This window comes from Artemia franciscana, chromosome 10 (genome assembly GCF_032884065.1).
Source record: "Artemia franciscana chromosome 10, ASM3288406v1, whole genome shotgun sequence".
Taxonomy (NCBI): domain Eukaryota; kingdom Metazoa; phylum Arthropoda; class Branchiopoda; order Anostraca; family Artemiidae; genus Artemia; species Artemia franciscana.
The window spans coordinates 17,700,701-17,717,420 of NC_088872.1; the positions used below are offsets into that span (position 1 = coordinate 17,700,701).

General features: G+C 35.1%; 1 protein-coding gene across 6 annotated transcripts in view; it reads right to left on the reverse strand.

Moving 5' to 3' along the window:
* The window catches only part of LOC136031856 (X-ray repair cross-complementing protein 5-like), a 52,140-nt gene that overhangs the window by 6,869 nt on the left and 28,551 nt on the right, over nucleotides 1-16,720 (reverse strand). For all 6 annotated transcript variants that reach the window (XM_065711726.1, XM_065711722.1, XM_065711723.1 and 3 more), the window contains exons 8-11: nucleotides 15,360-15,508; nucleotides 11,456-11,725; nucleotides 7,615-7,772; nucleotides 5,061-5,276 (exon numbers count right to left, since the gene is read on the reverse strand). In XM_065711726.1, coding sequence (XP_065567798.1) covers nucleotides 5,061-5,276; nucleotides 7,615-7,772; nucleotides 11,456-11,725; nucleotides 15,360-15,508 — 793 coding nt within the window. The remainder of the gene's footprint in view (nucleotides 1-5,060; nucleotides 5,277-7,614; nucleotides 7,773-11,455; nucleotides 11,726-15,359; nucleotides 15,509-16,720) is intronic.

A 16,720-nucleotide genomic window follows, 5' to 3' on the forward strand; every position in this document is an offset into this window, starting at 1 on the left:
TCGTAGAAACTTCGAAAAGGGCTCATTCGATTGGAAATTAAAGCGGCTAGTGCCCTTTTTATTAGTCGAAAGTGATCGGAGGGCAACTAACCCCCATCCCACGCCAACAACTTCCCCAAACACATCTAATCGAAATTTTGAGATATCCATTTTGTTCAACGTAGTTGAAAGGTCCAGAAATTATGTATTTGAGGATGTACCCCCCCCCCCAAACCCTCAGAGCAAGGGCTGTGAGTTATACCCTGGGGGAACCTAAGGTATATATAGAAAGTTGGATCGTATAAACTTTGGAGGGGACTCATTGGATTGGTTATCAGAAGTTCTAGTACCCTTTTTAATATTCAGAGTAAATAGAGGGTAAACCCCCCACACCTCCTATTTTCCCATGCATTTCATAGAAATTTTGAGGTGGCCATTTGTTGTCTTAGAAACTTGGAAAAGAGCAAATTCAATTGGAAATTAAAAGAGCTAGTGGCCTTTTTAATTGTCAAAGGTGATTGGAGGGTAACTAACCCCCCTCCAGGGCAACTAACCCATTTCTCCAAACACATCCAATCGAAATTTTGAGATAGCCATTCTGTTCAACGTAATTAAAGATCGGGAAAATTTGTTTCTGAGGATAACAACCCCACCCCTTAAGGGCCCTCAGGGCAAGAGTTGTAAGCTATACCATAGGGGCATATAAGGTACATACAGAAAGGGTGATCATATAAACTTCAGAGGGGGCTCATTGGATTGTTAATCAGAAGTTTAAGTGCCTCTTTTGAGATTCAGAGTGATCGGAGGTGGATCTCCCCCCCCTCCCGCACACACACACATCGTATTTTCCCAAAATGCATCTGATAAAAAATTTTAGATGACTATTCGTTGTCTTAGAAACTTCGAAAAGAGCTCATTCCATTGGACATTGAAAGGACTCGTGCCCTTTTTAATAGTCAAAGTGATTGGAGGACAACTACCCCCTCCCACGCCCAACATTTCCCCAAGTACATCCAATAAAAATTTTGAGTGGGAATTTTGTTCAACGTAGTTAAAAGGTCCTCAAAATATGTCTTTGAGAATGACAAAACCCCCATAGCCCTCGGGCAAGGGTTGTAAGTTTTGCCCTGGAGGGATACAGGGTATATAGAAAGGGTGATCGTAAAAACTTGGGAATTGCTCATTTGACTGGAAATCAGATGTTGTAGTGCCCTTTTTAAAGATTCAGAGTGATCGGAGGGCGGATATCCCCCCTACACCTCGTATTTTCCGAAATGCATCTGATAGAAATTTTGAGATGACCATTTGCTGTCGTAGAAAATTAAAAAGAAAAGCTCATTCGATTGGAAATTGAAAGGACTAGTGCTCTTTTTCGTGAAGGACGAAAACGGCATACTGGTTACCGGTCCCGAAGAGAAGAAAAAGGTGTGGGCTAACCACTCTGACAAAATACTGAAAAGACTACCCCCGGACGAGACAATCTCCATCCCGAAGATCCTCATATCTCGCTAGACATCAACGCCGAGCCCCGGACTGAAGACGGGGGCTAAATTCTGAAGGTCGTCAAAAAGCGGAAAAACGGCAGATCACCAGGAGACGACCGCATAAGGCAGAAATGCTGAAATGCTCCATGGACACCTGTGTCACCTATTGGAAAGACTTCTTCGGAACCATCTGGACAACAGCAAAAGTACCTTCAGAATGGTGCCACAGTACGCTCGTGAAGCTCTTCAAGAAGGGCGATGCCACGCTCTGTAACAACTGGCGAGGCATCAGCCTGCTCTCGATTCCTGGCAAATTGTTGTCCCACATTATCCTGTCCCGAATACAACGTCACTTAAATGAATACCTGCGTGATGAACAGTATGGCTTCCGCCCAAGCCACTCTTGCACGGACCTGATATTCACCCTGCGAATGCTCACGGAGAAGAGCCAGTCACTGTAGAAGTGACACTGTAGACTGTAGATTGTAGATTGTCACTGTAGATTGTGTCACCAGTCACTGTAGATGGCAACTAACCCCCCTCCCATGCCTACCATTTCCCCAAGCACATCAAATCAATATTTTTAGATAGCAGCTTTGTTCAACGTAGTTGAAAGGTCCAGAAATTATGTGATTGAGGATGACCCTCTCACAGCCCTCAGTGCAAGAGTTGTAAGTTAATCATAGGCAGGGTCAAACAGTGCAAGGGCCATATAAGTTATCATAGGCAGAACAATAGTGCTGGGCTAAGTAAAGAGCGTTGTGAGCAAAACGTATCATTTTTCATTGATTTTTTTTGTGTTTGGGGGGGGGGGTTAGACCAGGGCACTCCGTATCGAAGGAGTTGTCGTAGAAGCTTCGAAAAAGGCTCGTTCAATTGGTATTGAAAGAGCTAATGCCCTCTTAAATAGTCGAAAGATATTAGAGGGCAACTAGCCCCCCTCCCATACGAACATTTCCCTAAACACATCTAATAAAAATTTTGGGATAGCCATTTTGTTCAACGTAGTTGAAAGGTCCGGGAATTATGTATTTGAGGATGGAAACCCCCTAGGACCCTCGGGGCATGGGTTGTAAATTATGCCCTGGAGGTAAATAAGGTTTATATAGAAAAGATGATCGTATAAATTTTGGAGGGGGCTCGAGTGCTAATTGGAAGTTTTAGTGCCCTTTATGAGATTCAGTGATGGAACGATGGATACCCCCACACCTCGTATTTTCCTGAAATGCATCCAATAGAAATTGAAAATTGAAAGGGCTGGAGCCCTTTTAAATAGTCTGAAGTGTTTGGAGGGCAGCAAACCCCCCTCCCACGCCCACCATTTACAATAAATACAACAAAAATTACAATAAATAGCCGAGTCAAACTAAAAACGAGCAAAAAATTAACATGAACAAGGATGATAACCTTCATACCTTCTCAAGACCAGAACACAATTTGTGTTTTACTGACAACGTAATACGTTTGATATGTTTTCACATTTCTTACTTTCATAAACAAAAAATTATCAAAACTTTAAGGAATAAATATCAGTATATGTCAAAACTGACAATCCACGGTCATTTGTTTTTTGTTGTTTTTTTTGTTTTTTGTTTTTTTTTTTCATTAAAGCGCAAATTGTGTTCTGGTCTTGAGAAGGCATGAAGGTTATCAGCGCTATTCATGTTAATTTTTGTTCGTTTTTAGTTTGAATCGGCTATTTATTGTAATTTTTGTTTGTTTTGAGTTTCATTTATTTATTGATAGTGATTTGTGGCAGTTTTACGCTTGGAAGATCATTTGACTTTATTTTTGGTCATTCTTGACTTAATGGAGCTCTTTACTTTTCTTTGTGAAACTTGTTTTGTGGAAAAAGTTTTTTTTAAATTAATCTCTTCAAAAGGTTAAGCTATTTATAATCAAAAATGGCTTTTGTTTCCTATTAAGACCACCCCAAAATGAAATTTTTATTGTCTTCCTTTCCTAAGAGGGGGGGATGAAATTATTCTATCCGAGTCGTCCCGTGGGGTAAAATGTACTTTTCAAAATCTAGGCGGTCAAATCTCTCGTTGATTCGATTTTTTCATTGAAAAAATACAAAAAAGGTATTTTCCAATGGAAAAAGCCCAAAAATTTGTTTTTCAGAATCTAGGGGGATTGCAACCCAACACCCAATCTCACCCCAAAATTGGCGCCACTACCGTTTATTTAAATGATCATTCAATACCGATTATATCGAAAAATTACTAAAAGGCACACGAGGTAGTTCGGTAGCGTACCAAATGCTTGGCACCGAGGCAAATCCATTTCTTTAAACCCTGGGCGCATCTGTGTTTGCCATGCGCACAAGCTCTGATAATTTCTTTAGAAAAAAAACTCAGCTTTTTATAAAGTCTGTGGAGGCGTTAGTCAATTAGTATGTTAACTACTTAGTTTGCAGTAAAGGTTTGGTTTAAACAGTATTTTTTTCTATTATGTTTTATTTTCTGGAGTTCAAGTAGCACAACCTCCGAAAGAAGCTGCTACATCCCAGCCCACGTCGCCTTTATTGAACCAGATCTTAAACCTTGAAGGAAAGCCACCTTACAAATGCGTCTCCTCTCAATTCACAAAACAAATAAAAAATATCAACTATTGAAAACTAGTTCTTATAAAGTTTTCAGACAGGCCAGGCGGAAAAAGAACATGAAATGACAGTTTTTCTATTGAATTTTATCTTCCAGATTACAAGTAACTTAAGCACCGAAAGAAGCAAAATGACAATTGATTTTTCCTTCTTTATTTTTTCTGCAATCCTACGGTTTTGCTGTTTTTCAAGGTGACACTTTAATTTTGCTATCATTCGATAGTTGAGAATCAGCTTTGTTAATTTTTAGAATTTACTTTGAATTGTTTTTTAGGCTAAAAAATGCTTTGAAAAACACAAAAATATGAGGAAACAGGAAATTGTTCCTATTTTTTAAGTAAATTTAGATAATTCTAGGAGAAGAAGTCTAGCAATATCATAATACAAGACAAGTGGTGCACATATTTAAAACAATTAAATCCGGTAATATAATGTACTTTGTGCGTTGGGTACAAATTGCAGCTGTAGATTTTATCGCAAAATTGCATGTTTCCCAGTGAACATAAACTTTAACAAAATAATATGCGATAAATTATTCACGAAAATTAGGGGGGAATATACTTTTCAAAATGTAGAGGGAGATCTGTTTAATAAAAGTGCCATTTTTGAACGGAATTACACCATGAATTTAAGCACCATTTTCCAATGAAAAAAAAACAAAAAGGTATTTTTCAAAATCTAGGGGATGGGGCCAAAAATCATGAGCATTGGCAATAATACCCCCCCCCCCCCCGACCGTTCATGTTAATGGTTCCATTTGGTAGCTAATTCGTTGATAATATTTTTGGTATATGCTCCTTTTTATCGCTGTTTAGGGACATATTGTGCAAAATTAAGGATATAGAATTTACAGGTTCAAAATACGCAACGTCACATCGCTAAAATAAAACCTTTTTTCAAACCCTAAGTTATACATATTCTAAATAAGGGTTGTAGTTGCAACGCCAAGCCACTGTACTCTAAAATTTCATGAATGGTTTTTCCACACTTACCTTCACGAATTACATTTAGCAATTCAAAATTCTTTTTCTCCAGAAGTGCTTTTTTCAGTTTATTTGTCCATATGTTGTAGATGTCTGGATCTACTTTTACGCAAAAGGCTCTTAATGCTTTCAAACAATCGATGGCTTTCACGGCAAGATAATGATTTGACACCGGTGGAGCTTCAACGACAAGTCGAATAACCACATCTTCTAGCTGGATGCAAGCTGAATAAATAAATTAATAAATTAAAAGAATGCGTTCAAACGTTTACAAATAAACAAGTACGCATACCGTAGACGTATTCCTCAAATTTAAAGATAGATACGAGTTTTAAAGATCAATTTGTTGCTTACATAGGATTTTCGAAACTTTCTTCTGCATTAACTAGTGAAAAATATTTTTTAGTTGTCATATACAGGATAGATCAAAGCCGTGTCTGGGGAAGGGATGCCGGCTTACTTAAAAAAGGAATGACAATTTATTCAACAAAATTAACAACTTTATTCTTATAATAAAAATTGCTAGAAATACACTAATCATGGTATGAGAAAAACAATAAAGATCTACAAAAAAATTTCGATTAATGCGAAGAAATTGCAAAATTTATAATAAACCTAAGTACACAATAGAAAATTCATCGAAAAACGGAAAATATGCTGATGTTCAGTAAAAACATAATAGAGACCGAACAAGGGATTTGGAAAAAGGCAGCCTTAGAATAGTTTTCAATAGGTAGAAACTTAATAAAGCCAGAACATTAAGGAGGAGATGGAAAGGAAGAGTGGGAACAAAAACTCACTTGTGAGGAATGAGGAGTATGAGAGCCACTCTAGAACATTGTTAATTATGGCATCGTTTTAGTGTAACAAAATAACCCGTGAAGGATAAAAAATAGTATCTAAATTGCAATTCGGAATTCGTTTCATGACCTATAGCAAAGAATAGAATTTAAAGGTCGATCTCATGAACTCATCCATCGATAAGCATTAATTCATCTTTTTTTAAATTCTTACTAGACATCAACAGTATTGACATCTTATATGGACCATCTCAATGTTTGGCAACCTCCTGTAAAGCCTACAATATTCGACTTGGCGAAATATTTTCAGGATCAATGTTCTGTTGGTGATATTTCTCGACCTGGACGAGGTCTTGCAGTGCGTACACCTGAAAATACTGAAGACGCGCAGCTTAGCATTGAGGAAAACCAAAACACGTTCATGATTACAAGGAAATTTTGATTACATCACATTGAATAACAATATTTTCATGCATAAATCAAAATAAAATTCAACCCTTTAAACTATGCATAAAAAGTAATGGATAAAGCGCACTCACTGACAAAAAAAAATTTAAGGGTAAAGTAGCTTATGCATCACCCTGTAAAAGAGAAATTTAACTGTCGCTTGCTGAAAGGAATTACAAAAAAATAAAAAGATTTTCAAGAGCCACCGAGAGGGCATAGTGCACCGAGTCGACGTTCTATTTTCTGGGTCATTTTTATGAAGAAATATAGCTAGTGTGCCGCCGAACCTCGCGGCAGTTAGAATCGAGCCCCAAGCCCTGTATTGTTAAGCATAGCATCAATCCACTGTACTACCACGGAGTCGAAAGGGATTATGCACAAGAAAATAAAAGGAACTTTAGTTTATGAATTAAGCACTTAGTTTCGAGACTGGGTAACAATAAAATCAATCCCTAGCATATGAAACGAATTCAAAAGTAAACTACAAACAACATACTTAAGTTTCCATATAAATACAAGCTGTTCTTCAAACCTAAGGTATATGCCTTTAATACCTTGTTGTTCCTACATGTAGCATTTAGTATAAAAAAAAGCTGTCTACAGCCAACTTGAGGGAAGGCGCATATCAAACCTTGAAAAAATTCAACCCTCATAGTAATGTTGAACACTGATAATACAACAGAAAAAAAAAACACATAGAAGTTGATTATATTAGTTATGATTAAGAAATTTTCTTTCCGTAAAGCAATGGATCAGAAACATGGCTACTATAACGAACAAAATGGCTACGGAAGCTAAACAGACTTTACTTGATATGATTTTTAAAACTGGCATTTATAACTGGTCCATTTTTAAAGAAAAAAATTAAATATAACAATTGATGCTATTTGTGAGGTAAGAGATTTTTTTACCTTTATTGGACGCACTAACCAGATTACCACTAGATCATTTGGTTCTCGATATATTAACGCTTTATATCTTAATTATATTCCTTATTTTTAGTTAAATAACACAATGCTGATCTTTCTACTTTTGCCAGAATATGTCATTTTAATTTCCTCCTATGCAGACTACAAATAGTTTAAACATTAAATCTGGATCTTTTAATACTATATTTGCATTTCCGTGTCCTGAATCCTCGTACCAGGTTCAACCCTGTACACGGCCTTGCTTACTCCGTATTCGAAGTTCTAGTTTCAAATAAATCCTTTACATTTTTTGCAAAAAGACTACGAATTTCCTGAATTGAATTTTTTCGCAACGCTGAATCTGTCGACAAGACGTTTAAAATCTAAATTGTCAAAAAAAATGCCTACCAAGTCTTGCATCCTCTCCCCGATTAATAAGCGTCTGGAAATCATCTATAGGCGCAACAGTCCCAACAGCAGTTACTTTACTACCCAGTATATCCGCTATACTAAGCTCTCCGGCTGTTGGTTGTACTCCGCTTGGTCCAGGAGTAGGTAAAACCTCTCTGTAAGAAAGATAGCAGCTACTTTTTTGGAAGTGGGAACATATAAGCAGGAATTTAGAACCAGAATGGTACAGACGTTGTGATAATGTAAGTTGAAATCACTGTTCTGTAGAAATAACGCTAGTTATTTAGTTATTTAGTTGCAATTCTATTAGTTGTTATTATTATATAATTATATAGTCTTATTATAATTATGTATTAGTCTTATTATAGTTGTAATTCTATTTATTTAGTTATTTAGTTGCAATTCTTAAGACACTTTAAAAGCAGAAATCAAACTTTAATTTTTGTAGAGTCAGTAACGATCAATTCAAAGACTATGAAGTGATTTCAAAAACAAACTCATCCATCTTTATTTATAGATAATACATAAATAATCCATTGCTTTCTTTCTAAGCTCCCCCGTAATATGGGCATATCAAAGATTCTGAAGCAAAAAAAAAAAAATTCAATCCAAATAAACTGTGAAATAAATTAAATTAAAACAAGCACAAAACGAAAAATGAAGCTTAAGGAATGGTGATATTGGAAATCAAGTTCTTGCATGATATAGCTTCTAATAGGTTAGTGACAAACTTGATTGTCATGAATTCTAGTTGGTAGCAAGCTAAATTTCAAGCTAAATTGTACAGTAGTCTCATTCAGCCTCACACATAGTGGACTTCACTTGAAATGGGAGGGACAGAAGCCCATGACATTTAATTAAAACTGTAATGTTTAAGATTTAGAAAATTACTGTTAAATGTGAAAAAAAAATGCTACAAGCGGAACTGGAACCTTCTACTTTAGGAATGTTATCCAGTCCTAAAGCAACTAGGTGATTAAGGCAATGTACGATGACCTCCAGCCAATTAGCAAGGCTATCAATCCAATTTCATAGTTGTCGTAATAAACTTAAAATACTTTTATTTATTTTTTATCTTATTTGGATGCTGGATAATAGCATCCAAATAAATAAATTTCGGGTGTTACGTCGAAAATACGTCGTATATATGGTGAAATGAGACCAACCAAGTGAACAACTATAAACTCAACATTTCGTTTGCGATTAGAAGACAGGGAGGGCTTTGCCATTGAAAATTTGTTTTACTTTTGGTCAAGATTAAAGAAGGAAATTTACATCAAGACTTTGAATTAACTTTGTCAGTGAACTCTCTCTGAAAATAATCTAATAAATAATCCAAAACTTCATTATTTTGTGAATGACCCAAAAAGTTATTTATTTTTTTGTACATAAATATGCAAATTTGAATTATATTATTTTAATAATTCTACTGATGACGACCGTTATATATGTGATTAAAATATCTGGACTGATGTGCCTGTTTCTTTTTTCACTGTCTAAATAAATGGATTTATCCTCATTTAAAAATTCATTTTTAGGTCATCCTCTTTGGGTGCATGCAGAGTATAAAAAAGACTTAACGACCGTTCTGTGGGTCAGCCAAGTTATACAAAACCATGTTTCTCATGTTTACTCTAAGGTTTTATAAATTTAAAATAAGGACACTTTATAAAGTCCGCTGCAGCAATGCATTGCAATCAGAGAGAAACAGAGATATCACTTTAAAATAAAAAAAAAAATAAATAAAAAAAAACCTGTGAATAAAAATGTTTCTTTTTTTACGGGTTTAAAATTTCACGCAGAACAACAGTGAGGGGAAATTTAACTTTCTGTTCTTTTAATGGCTTAAAATTTCACCCAAGAACACAGGAAAACCAATTAGGTTTTAGAAAGGCAGGGTTAATCAACTTCCCTTTCTGATATATGCTCAATTTCAGCTAAACCCCTGAAATTAAAGCGGACTTTTTAGCACAGAACCATACGAAAGAACCTTTCAATCAATATTAACACGGTGTTATTATGAAGAATAATCTTAGATAATACTATTTAGATATTGCTACATAAATGAAAGTTAGTTTGCATAACAATAAAAATAATAAAGTTTTCACTCACCCTCAAGGTGATACCCTAAAGAATGCAAGGAACTGATTACGCAGGGTTGAAACTGATAAATATCATTTGAACGAGGTCCAAGTGTAATTGCATTGATTTGAATGAGGTGGGAACACATAGGGTTGAGTTACATGAGGGTTGAACTAAACGAGAATGAGTTACGATAGGCAGAGTGGAGTAGGAACTGAGATAGGGGATCTCTCACCCCCCCCCCCCAAAGAAATAACATTTTGGCCAACAAGCCATTGGCTTTGTGCGGTTTTGTTCCAATAAATAAATAATGACCGAAAATTTAATTTTTTTGCAATTCCATCCTCCCAGCAAGTATACTGTCATTCTTTCCCCCCTTTGAGGATTAGAAGGGAATGCACTTATGCGTATAATTGCACATCGTGTCTCATAAAATTCAATAGTACAAATGTACAAGAAACGTAAGACATCCCTATTTCCATTAAGGATTGCATTTTTGCAAATTATACAGATTACAAATATCGCCCTTTTACTGTTAGAACAATTATCGATAGCATAGGTTTGTAAGCTGAATATCTTCATATGTGATACGTCCTTGACCAAAAAGAAGGTGATTTCAAAAGATAATCAACAAAGCCAGTTAATTCAAAAGAGCACCCAACTAGTCATGTTGAATAATATATTGCTAAGTTAATTGGATTTAGGCTTATTTATTAACTCCATTTCAGCTATCCTAGGTCAAAACCTAGTTTCTACACAAAATTCAATGTTTAGCTAAGGATAGACCCTCTCTAATTACATAACGGGGATCCCAATGGCACAGTCAGAATTTTACTATCTGCTATATTTTCTGAGATCTAATCTGAGAAAAGACACAGGAGGAGGGAACAGATTTCACCAATTTTGCACAACCAAAACCTAGTACATATGTACTAGAATGACAAAACCTAATAGTCCAGGAAAAAATGAGGGGTTTACAAGGTTCTGGCAGAGGGCAAGCAAGTCGAAGAAGAATGCGGAAAGTAAGCCTCTATTTATTCTTAATATTTAGATCAATAGAGAAACTGTACTACATTGAAATGATTACTAGTAATTTGTTATTCAATTGCTGTCAATTTACTTGTCAATATTGTTTGATGAACAAGACCCTTTGAAATATACTAGGATATTCTATACTTAACTGACAAGTGAAATTTACTCCTCTTTTTGTTCAATTTTTAGCTCTTAGACTCTGCTTTTTCTTTTCCCGAAAATTTCTCAAGAAAAACTAATGGTTATCTTTTCAGACATAGCGCTGCCTTTTCAGCAGTACTTCAGTACAATTATGTACATTATTCACAAGATTACTAGTAGTCTTGCTAAATTGCTTTTAGTTTACTTTTCAATATTGTTTGATGAACAAGACCCCCTGAAATATACTCTGATATCCTATACTTAACTGACAAGTGAAATTTACTCCTCTTTTTGTTCAATTTTTAGCTCTTAGACTCTGCTTTTTCTTTTCCCGAAAACTTCTCAAGAAAAACTAATGGTTATCTTTTCAGACATAGCGCTGCCTTTTCAGCAGTACTTCAGTACAATTATGTACATTATTCACAAGATTACTAGTAGTCTTGCTAAATTGCTTTTAGTTTACTTTTCAATATTGTTTGATGAACAAGGCCCCCTGAAATATACTCTGATATCCTGAAATACCCCCTGATACCCCCTGAAATATTCCCTGATATCCTATACTTAACTGACAAGTGAAACTTACTCCTCCCTTTGTCCGATTTTTAGCTCTTCCACTTTCCTCTTCCTTTTCTGGATAACTTCAATAGGAAAAACTTCTGCGACTCTTTTCAGAGATAGGGCTGCATTTTCTTTAAGCTCCTCCGACACTTCCAAGGGTTTCATGGCTTGTCTTTTTGCATCGTCCATAAATTCTTTAATCGGCTCTTCTGGGTGTAATTGGCGATGGCTCAAAACTTGATAAACATATTGCGTATATGGATCAAGCGTATCAACACTTCTATATAATTCTCTCCTATTAATATATTAAAAATCAATAAGCGAAATCTTTTAGAGTTCGATAAAAGATCTATTTTGTCTTCTCTGTTTTTTAGAGTGCGTAATCCAAGTTTAGATTAGTTCATAAAATAAAAGTTATAAATTTAGAAAATAACCATTGCTAGAAGGTCAATTGACTTATCTGCAACGGTTCAAGTGTTAAATCAGCAATAAAAATAGAAAAAAAGAAATACTCAAGAGGGATGTTAGAAGAAGAAGTAAAGAAAAAACTAAAACAAATGATATAATTTCCATCATGAAACTCACAATCAAAATTCTCTCAATCTTTGTCCTGACTAAGAATTAATGTAAAAAACCTCCCAAAAGCCCCTCTAATGCAGACCGGAAAGCTATTCCAGTGGGTTACGCAAACATGGCGACGAATAAGTAAAAGTAGATATTAATATAATAAATTCATCGTTTATTTATAGACATAACCTAGATTGACAATGTGGACTAAGTATAGCAAAATATACAGCCTCTTCCATAAAAAAAAAATTTAAAATAGAGCCGTAAAACAAATACACGTATTCTTTGGTAAAAAAAAAAGAGGGAATTTAAAGTTCTTGCTAATTTGGGCCGCAAACCTCACTGTTTTTTTTTGTTTCTTTTTTTTAGAAGCACTTTAGAAGATGTAACAGTTATTAAAAGAATCTCCGTGAGAACTAAAGTATAGTCTATTTGAAGTAAATCAACATTTACAATTTGTTTGAGAAGAGGAAGGGTGTCATTCAGAACAACAAAAATTAAATTTGTTCTCCAAAATTTTCTTTTTATACGAAACAAAGGTAAATGCTGTTTTGTCAAGTTTCATACTCAACGCAAGAATGCTGAGTCGATACAAAGTGACGTACCTCCCCTGTTGAAGTTTCTCTACGTTCGTCTCGAGCAGAAATTGTCTTGTAATACAAAGAAAATCACTCCAACCCACTGCCTGGGAGACTGGGCTGAGAGGGCTGAGACAAGTGAGGATTCAGAAAAGGTCATTATTCGCGGGACATTTAAGGAATAAATTATGTATCAAGGAGAATTGTGTCTAACCTTTGAAGTTCAAAGAATAGGACGTAAATCAATAGATCCTACTCCTGAACAATTCCAGTGAACGCAGCTAGAGTAGCCGCAGATCTTACCACAAGTTCTGTTTAGCCTTCATAGTTGCATTTTCATCTAACTGACAATGTTCATCTGTGAAGTATCAGGTCCTTTAAACTCTTTTTCTTAGGGCATAGATAGCATGAACTATTCAGCAAGAGCAAGTCACTGCTCTAACAAGTGCCTTGCAGCTTCGTCTAAAGTTATTTACTCGTGGGGACGTGCTGTACAAGCTTACACCACGGGGTTTTAACTTTATGCTGGCACGTCGAAGTCATCAGCACAAGCTTTGCCACCCACTGAAAAAATGGTAAACAGCAATAATTTCAGGACACTGGCCCTTGTATTCTTTTCTGGAATACACTATAATCTGCAAATTAATAATTTTTTATTGCGTTTTTTCTTCCTGAGGCAAAAACTGACCACCAACTTTCCTACTGACAGTCATTATTATCACCGATATTTCGTTTTTGGTCTCACAATCCTTATTTGCATTACGAAGACAAATTCGCCAACTACCCCAAAATCTGCAATTCTTCGAAATTGATCACTGACAAGGCTCGGTCAGGATAAAATATAAAATAGCACTAAGTGGGCGGGAAATGTGACGGGAAAAGTGACCGCATAGCAAGTAGGATAATAGAGCCTTACGGTTACAAATTTCCGTTTTAAGATTTCATAACCGAACCGACTTAAGAATATTTTTTTCCGCATGAATTTGCAATTTTCAAATGGACAATAAGATTTTTAGGCAAAAATTAAAACCCTCATATAAAATACATATTTGGGCTAGATACTCAGTACACTTAAGCCTTTTAGCAGTTTGGGTACCCTCAGATCAGTTATCAATAAGAAACCTACCAGATCCAAGAACCTGGGCGGTCCCAAATCTAGGACATTAACGAATTAGCTTCAAAGGAGCAAAAAAGTGAATTAAGTAACAAATTTAGAGAGAAGATGACAAAAGGGACTTTAGAAATTCCAGCCGTTGTCCGCATTTAAGCGGACATGCTACGTACAAGTGTTTTGGTGTACATGATTGCTGCATCGAAAAAGTAATTATAGGGTCAAACAACCCTCCACCAGCCTGACCATCCTCCCACTCCTCCTCTTCCTCATCCCCAATTTCATAAATAGACACGCAGAACCTCATTCGATTCATAATTGATGAGATATTATTTACAGATTGGTCTTGAATGAGTACATGCCTATCCTAAATATAATAAAACCATAAGCGCATATTTCACAAATCGAAGCTGGTATTTCATGATTTGTGAAGTTACTACTTACAAATATTTGACAATCGAGATACACATGGCTAAAATTTACCAAATATGCATCTATATATAAGCAGTTAATATTTTAGAACCTGCCAAATGCTTGCCCTGAGCCCTCTGGGGTAAGAAATTAGACGATTAGCACGCTTTTAAAGAAGTTAACCACATTGAGCCAAAGGCTAGTTCAATTTACTATTTTTGGAGCCAAAATCAATAGTTGGTAATCATAAGGTTTACATTGCGTAAATTTTGAAAATTGTTAGTCAATCTTGCTGGGACACTTGGTGCAAACCCACAAAAATCAAACAATTAAAACGACAACAATCAAAGAATGATAAATTCTAGTAGGTCGTCGCAAATACTATGTAATGTTGAGATTAGGATCCTGTATATATTTATACATAGAGATTCCCTAGTTGCAAAAGAGGAAGAGGCTGCTGAAAGAAGCATTTCAGGTTCGTGAATTTAACAATTTTTAGAATAATTCTATTTAATATATGACTAATATTTTTTTTCGTTTTTCCAGGCTCCATTTTGAAGCCTCAAATTAAAATATTGACTATCGAGTAAATGAATTTAAGACCATTTGGATAATTTCATCAACTATACGACCGTTTCTGTTTTGTTTTCATTTTCTTCATATTTTATTTAGAGGCTAAAAAGAGAAGAACTTTCATTTTAGGTTAGTGGATATCATAGCCCATTACACAAAATAATTTTTGCGTGTGCGGCTTTTTTATCCAGGTTTTATGTAGAGGCTGCGAAAGAAGTGAACTTCTACTTAACGTCAGTGAATTTTACAATATTCAAATTAACTTTGCTAAGAGTACGACAAACATTTTTTTTTCCTTTTCCAGTACTCTTTCGCAAAAAGCGATAACTTCTACTTCAGGTTAAAGAATATTATATTTTTTATAATAATTTTATTTAGCGCGGACCTGATATTTGTTCTTTTTCTAGGTTTTTTAGCAACAAAGGCTAAAAATTTAATCTCGGGTTAGGGAATTGCAGACAGTTTTTTTTTTTTTTTATGCGACAAAAAAAAATTCAAAGTTTCTATTTAGCAGCTGCAAAATAGAAAAGCTATTCAAGTAAATGAATAGTAGACTATCTAAAATAATTTTTCGTCTGATGTCTAGTATCTAACTAACGAGGGAAGATGAAGTTTAAAATATCTCCCCCTTCAGAAAAGACTAGTTATCTACGAAAAACTTAATAAATGAAGGGCATATTTCTTATTACCCTTCGCGATCTGTTAAATCCATGCTTTTGATCAGGTCATCAACAGCTGCTTTTTGATCATCAGCTAGTTTCTCTTCTGCTCTGACTAAGGACGGAAACTGTATTTTTCTCACATCTTCTGAATATGGCAGATTTATATATTCTAGGTACTGAAAATTATGCAAAGAATGTATCGTATATATGTAAAATAATTTACACCACAGATCCGCTATGCTTTATTAAAGAAAAAATAAATAAGTAAAGATCTCGCAAATGTCACTGAATCTGATTTTTCAAGAAATAGTTTTACAGCATGTCTACTAATCTTTTTAGTCAAACTGAAAATCATGTCTAAATTAAAAGCAATATATAAGGCGATTTATATGACTAGTTGAGAAAATTAAGCCCAAGAAATCAAAACAAATATGTAGCGATACATGCCTCTTATAAGAGGCACTGTCTCCTTTTCCACTTAGTTCAGTTTAAGACCTAGCTAAGAAAAATAGGTTGGATACATTATACTGTATAAAAAACGAAGGAGTTATTAAAAACAACAAAGATCTTGAAAATATTGCAATAACTAATTTCTAAGAATCCCAGCTGAGAATCTCATATCTCTTCTAATATTTTAAAACACAAATTAGGAAACATGCTTATTTACGAATATTTTAGGTTTATTTATGAAATTTTCCGACATACCTTTCTTTGAAGGTGAGCGCTCTTTCCCCTCCCACTAAGCGTTGAAAAATACACTTTCACCCACCCCACCCCTTAAGTTTTCGTGAATTGATGCCACTGGTGGAGGTAATTTAAAATTGTCTCCGATAAAGCCGTGGATAGTGTTCGGACTATTAAGATAAATTACTAGAAGTTATCATCTTCTGCAAAATGTCTTGATTAAATTTTTATAGTGTGTAATATTATATCCCCAGGGTCTTGTTGACTATTGCCTCGGATGGTTTTGGAATTTAAGTGAGTTAAAGAACTTCTTTGATGAACAGAAAAGTCTAGATTCTAGCCTAATATTTTATTATAGTGCTCTAATGAAAGATAAATCGGAAGTCGAATCAGCAGATTGGACTAATATACTTCATCAACGTAGAAACTCGGATGTTCCTCTTTGATTTTTTAAATAATTTCAAAATTGACATATATAGCTTTAAGTACGATAGATAAGTATGGTATTGACGCGTAAAAGGAGCCATGGGATGTCTCTGACAAACCATAGTGAGAAAGGTTATAGATTCCTGCAGTTTGGTTGAGTTTAAGAAAAAATAAGAAAAGAAAAATATTCAAAACCAGATTTTTATATTCTCTTCTGTTTTTCTTTTGGGTTTCTGTAAGGATCATGGTTTGTTAGGTGGTTAATTTGTGTTTAGATT